Source organism: Arachis duranensis, chromosome 7 (genome assembly GCF_000817695.3).
Source record: "Arachis duranensis cultivar V14167 chromosome 7, aradu.V14167.gnm2.J7QH, whole genome shotgun sequence".
Classification (NCBI taxonomy): domain Eukaryota; kingdom Viridiplantae; phylum Streptophyta; class Magnoliopsida; order Fabales; family Fabaceae; genus Arachis; species Arachis duranensis.
The window spans coordinates 29115187-29118667 of record NC_029778.3 but is presented as its reverse complement, the minus strand read 5'-3'; the positions used below and the strand labels follow the sequence as shown (position 1 = coordinate 29118667).

General features: G+C 37.7%; 1 protein-coding gene across 4 annotated transcripts; it reads right to left on the bottom strand.

The window, feature by feature from the left end:
• Nucleotides 1-7: 7 nt before the first annotated feature.
• On the bottom strand, nucleotides 8-3151 carry LOC107458376 (UDP-glycosyltransferase 71K1). 4 transcript variants are annotated; one of them, XR_002365703.2, is made up of 3 exons: nucleotides 1638-3151; nucleotides 936-1033; nucleotides 8-860 (listed from the first exon to the last, which is right to left on the bottom strand). XR_002365703.2 is itself a non-coding variant. In XM_021127676.2 (2 exons), exon 1 carries the CDS (start codon nucleotides 3067-3069, stop codon nucleotides 1627-1629), a length of 1443 nt encoding a protein of 480 aa, XP_020983335.1. In that variant the 5' UTR covers nucleotides 3070-3151; the 3' UTR covers nucleotides 8-1033; nucleotides 1605-1626. The 4 variants fall into 4 exon arrangements, 2 of the variants coding, with proteins under 2 accessions (XP_020983335.1, XP_020983334.1); XR_002365705.2 differs by having other exon boundaries at nucleotides 8-436; XM_021127676.2 differs by having other exon boundaries at nucleotides 8-1033; nucleotides 1605-3151.
• Nucleotides 3152-3481: the final 330 nt, after the last annotated feature.

Genomic DNA, 3481 nt, shown 5'->3' with positions numbered 1-3481 from the left:
TGGTCAGTTGTGGAGAGCGCATAGCCCACATTGGCGCAGAACACATAGTCCACAAGAACCTATCTCCACAATGCTGAAGTGCCAGTGCTATTTCTCTTGTTTGATATGGACCAAAGCTTCCTCTACTCCCAAAACAGAAAAATAACAGAACATGATGGCTGCTCATCAAGCCATTTCAGTATACTACCACATTGTGCTTGGTCTACATTTGAGTTAGGATGACCTTTGAGATCAATCAAAGGACCAATGGCATAGATAGGAGGGGTTTGACTTTTAGATAATGCATCAATAGAATGCTGCTCGATCTCGGAAAAAGTGTTAATGATCCCTTTGGAGCCTTTGAAACTTTGAGCAAGCTTATAACATGCAACATATCCACCATCTTTGTTTAAAAGAGCATCAGTTAAAACCGCTGAAGGAACTAGTTTGGAGATACCTGGAATCAACAAATCAGGATCAGAATCGTTGAACACATCCTCGACTCAACAGGTTTGGAGGGAAATCACGAGACTGAGAAATCCTGCATTTGTTGGCATGAGCAAATAAGAAGGGATGCTAAACTCTTTTCCTACATCAATCATGGAAGTGCATATAAAATCTACGAACAAAGCAACCACTGGTTTCGAATTAGAGTTTGGATAGGAAGATAGAATGCTCTGCACTGTGTCTTTGACTTGTGGCACAAGGCTTTACATGAATGTCCAGAGTCCAGCCATAATATAATGGAGATTTCAGAAGTAGCTCATGTGGAGGTAGTTCTACTTCGGGGGCATCAATGTGTTTGATATGTTGTTGTGATGAAAAAACTGATTTGATGTATGAATCAGAAGAGGGAGTTGATGAGAGCTTCATGGAAAGGACTGTAATGGAAAGGTGATTATAATGGTTGATTAGGAGTTTTGCAAATTCAAGAGCCAAGGATAATTGGTGAATACCCGGTGAGGGAATGAAGATTGGCTTATCTTGCTTGTTCATCTCAGTTTCCACCATTTTCTTTGTTCGTTTGATGGGGGTCAACTAGGACTTCTGTAAGCTGCAAGGACATAAGTAATAAAAAAAATGAAGTTATTTTCAATACTGAGAACATAATTAAACCAGTATTATTATGAGTGATCATTTTTTAAGAACATTTCTTGATGCTTTGCATGTGATCTGAAGTTATAATTGAAGCACTGATAATATAAAATCAACTGGCAGCTTGCTAAGAACTAAATTTTATTTTTAAAATATGATTTATTTGAAGGCATATCGTTTAGAATAGTTATCAATCACATGAAAAAGAACAAGAATGAGAGACACGAAGAAATAGGCACCCACGAATTCAGGGAATTTGTGGTTTTTGCTTGAAATCTAAGTGAGTACATTTCAATTAAAAAATGTTGATCAGTATTTTGTATGACTTATGCCAATCTCAATTTTTCCATTAATTGAGGTTGATAATGTGAATAAATGAGTTCGATATTACAAGAAAAAGAAAAATTTGGAAAGAAAAGTCAGAGTTCTTTAAGCAAACATTGAAAAAGAAACTGATAGAATTTCACATTTCAATATAAAACTTGTCAACATCTCTCTATTCACGATTCTAAGGAAGCGCAATATTTCACCTATGAAATGCAACAATTGTTTTCAGTAGCTACCTAACATATTATCAATTAGTTCTCCAGCAGAATTAAAAGAAGATCCACCATTGAGGATAGCCTTCCTAGCCATCTCTTTCATCTCTTTCACCTTCTTGTGCACAACATTATCTCTGTCCATCAATTGTTTCAACCCATTCTCTATCTCATTTGCCGTTACAACATCATTACTACCAAATCTATAATCCAATGTTAGCTCAATTGCTAATCCAAATTCCTTAACCATCCTAAAAGCATTAAGATGTTGTTCTGCATAAATAGGCCATGTCAATATTGGCACCCCAAACCACAAGCTCTCCAAAATAGAGTTCCAACCACAATGTGAAACAAACCCACCAATTGCTTTGTGAGCAAGAACCTCCACCTGTGGCGCCCACTCGCAAATCATTCCCTTCCCTTCCATCCATTCCAAGAACCCTTCCGGCAAGGTGCTCTCCTCGTCGATAACTTTGTCCGGTGGCGAACGCATAGCCCACAAGAACCTAACTCCGGTATGACGAAGCGCCATCCCTATTTCCCTTGTTTGGGATGGACCAAAGCTTCCTCTACTCCCAAAACACAAAAACACAACAGAACAATCTGGCTGCAGATCAAGCCATTTCATAATCTTTTCATGGAGATTTTGATCTAAATTCGGGTTTTGCTGTCCTTTGAGATTAATCAAAGGACCAACAGCAAAAATAGGAGGATTTCTTTTTCTTCCTCCATCTGATAATAATGCATCAATAGCATAATTCTCCAACTCTGAAAAAGTATTAACAATAATTCCTTTGGTGTCTCTGAACCTCTGAGCACACTTATAATACCCAACAAATCCACCATCACTGTTAAAAGAAGCATCAGGTAAAACCCTAGAAGGAGCTGGAATTGAAATACCTTGAATCAACAAATCAGGATCAGAATAATTGAAAACATCATCAATTTGACGTTCAAGAATGGAAAACATGTACCCTAAGAACCCAGCATTTGAAGTCATGTAGATATAAGAAGGTATGCCAAGTTCAATTCCCACATCAACCATTGAAACACAGAAGAAATCAAGAACCAAAGTAAAGAGTGGCTTTGATTCATCAGAGTTGGAAGAATATGAAGAGAGAATGGTTTGGATTGCTGACTTGACGTGGGGTATGAGGGAGTCGATGAAGGTCACGACGTAGAGTTCACGCGCCTTCAGTAGGAGTTGCTGTGATGATGGAGGTTCTGGAGTTTCAGGGAGAGGAATGAGTTGGATTTGAGGGTGCGAAGAGGTGAGTGAAGGTGGCGAGGGAGAAAATGGGAATTTACTAGTGAAAACGGTTATGGAAATGTTGTTGAAACGGTTGACAAGGAGGTTGGCGAATTCGAGGATAGAAGGTAAGTGGCCAGCACCAGGAACAGGAATGAACATAAGATGTGCCATCTTCCTCTTCTTCATCTTGATGTCCTCTGCCATTTCTTTCTTTTCTTTTTCTTCTGTTTTTTTTAACCAATTCTTTCTTAAAGATAAGAGGGGAAGGGGAAGGGGAAGGGGAAGGCGAGGGATTCTATTGAATAATTCTCTATGATCTACAAAACAAGTGTTTGTGTGGAAAATGGATCTTTTCTAATTTTTTTGTTATTGGAGAGAATAAAGTGTAATCTCCTACCTTTAATTTTACAAGTGGGACCAGAAATAAATAAGAGAGAGAATACAATAAAAAATGAAATCTTTCACTGAATACCATCCAATTTTTTTTCACTGGAGAGGATCCACTTCCTCAGTCACCACTACTTTAAAATTGTGCCTGACATCAATTTCATCATAATAAAAATATTTTATTTTTTAATTTATCTATTTCTATATAATTTGTAGTATTTTTACGAAT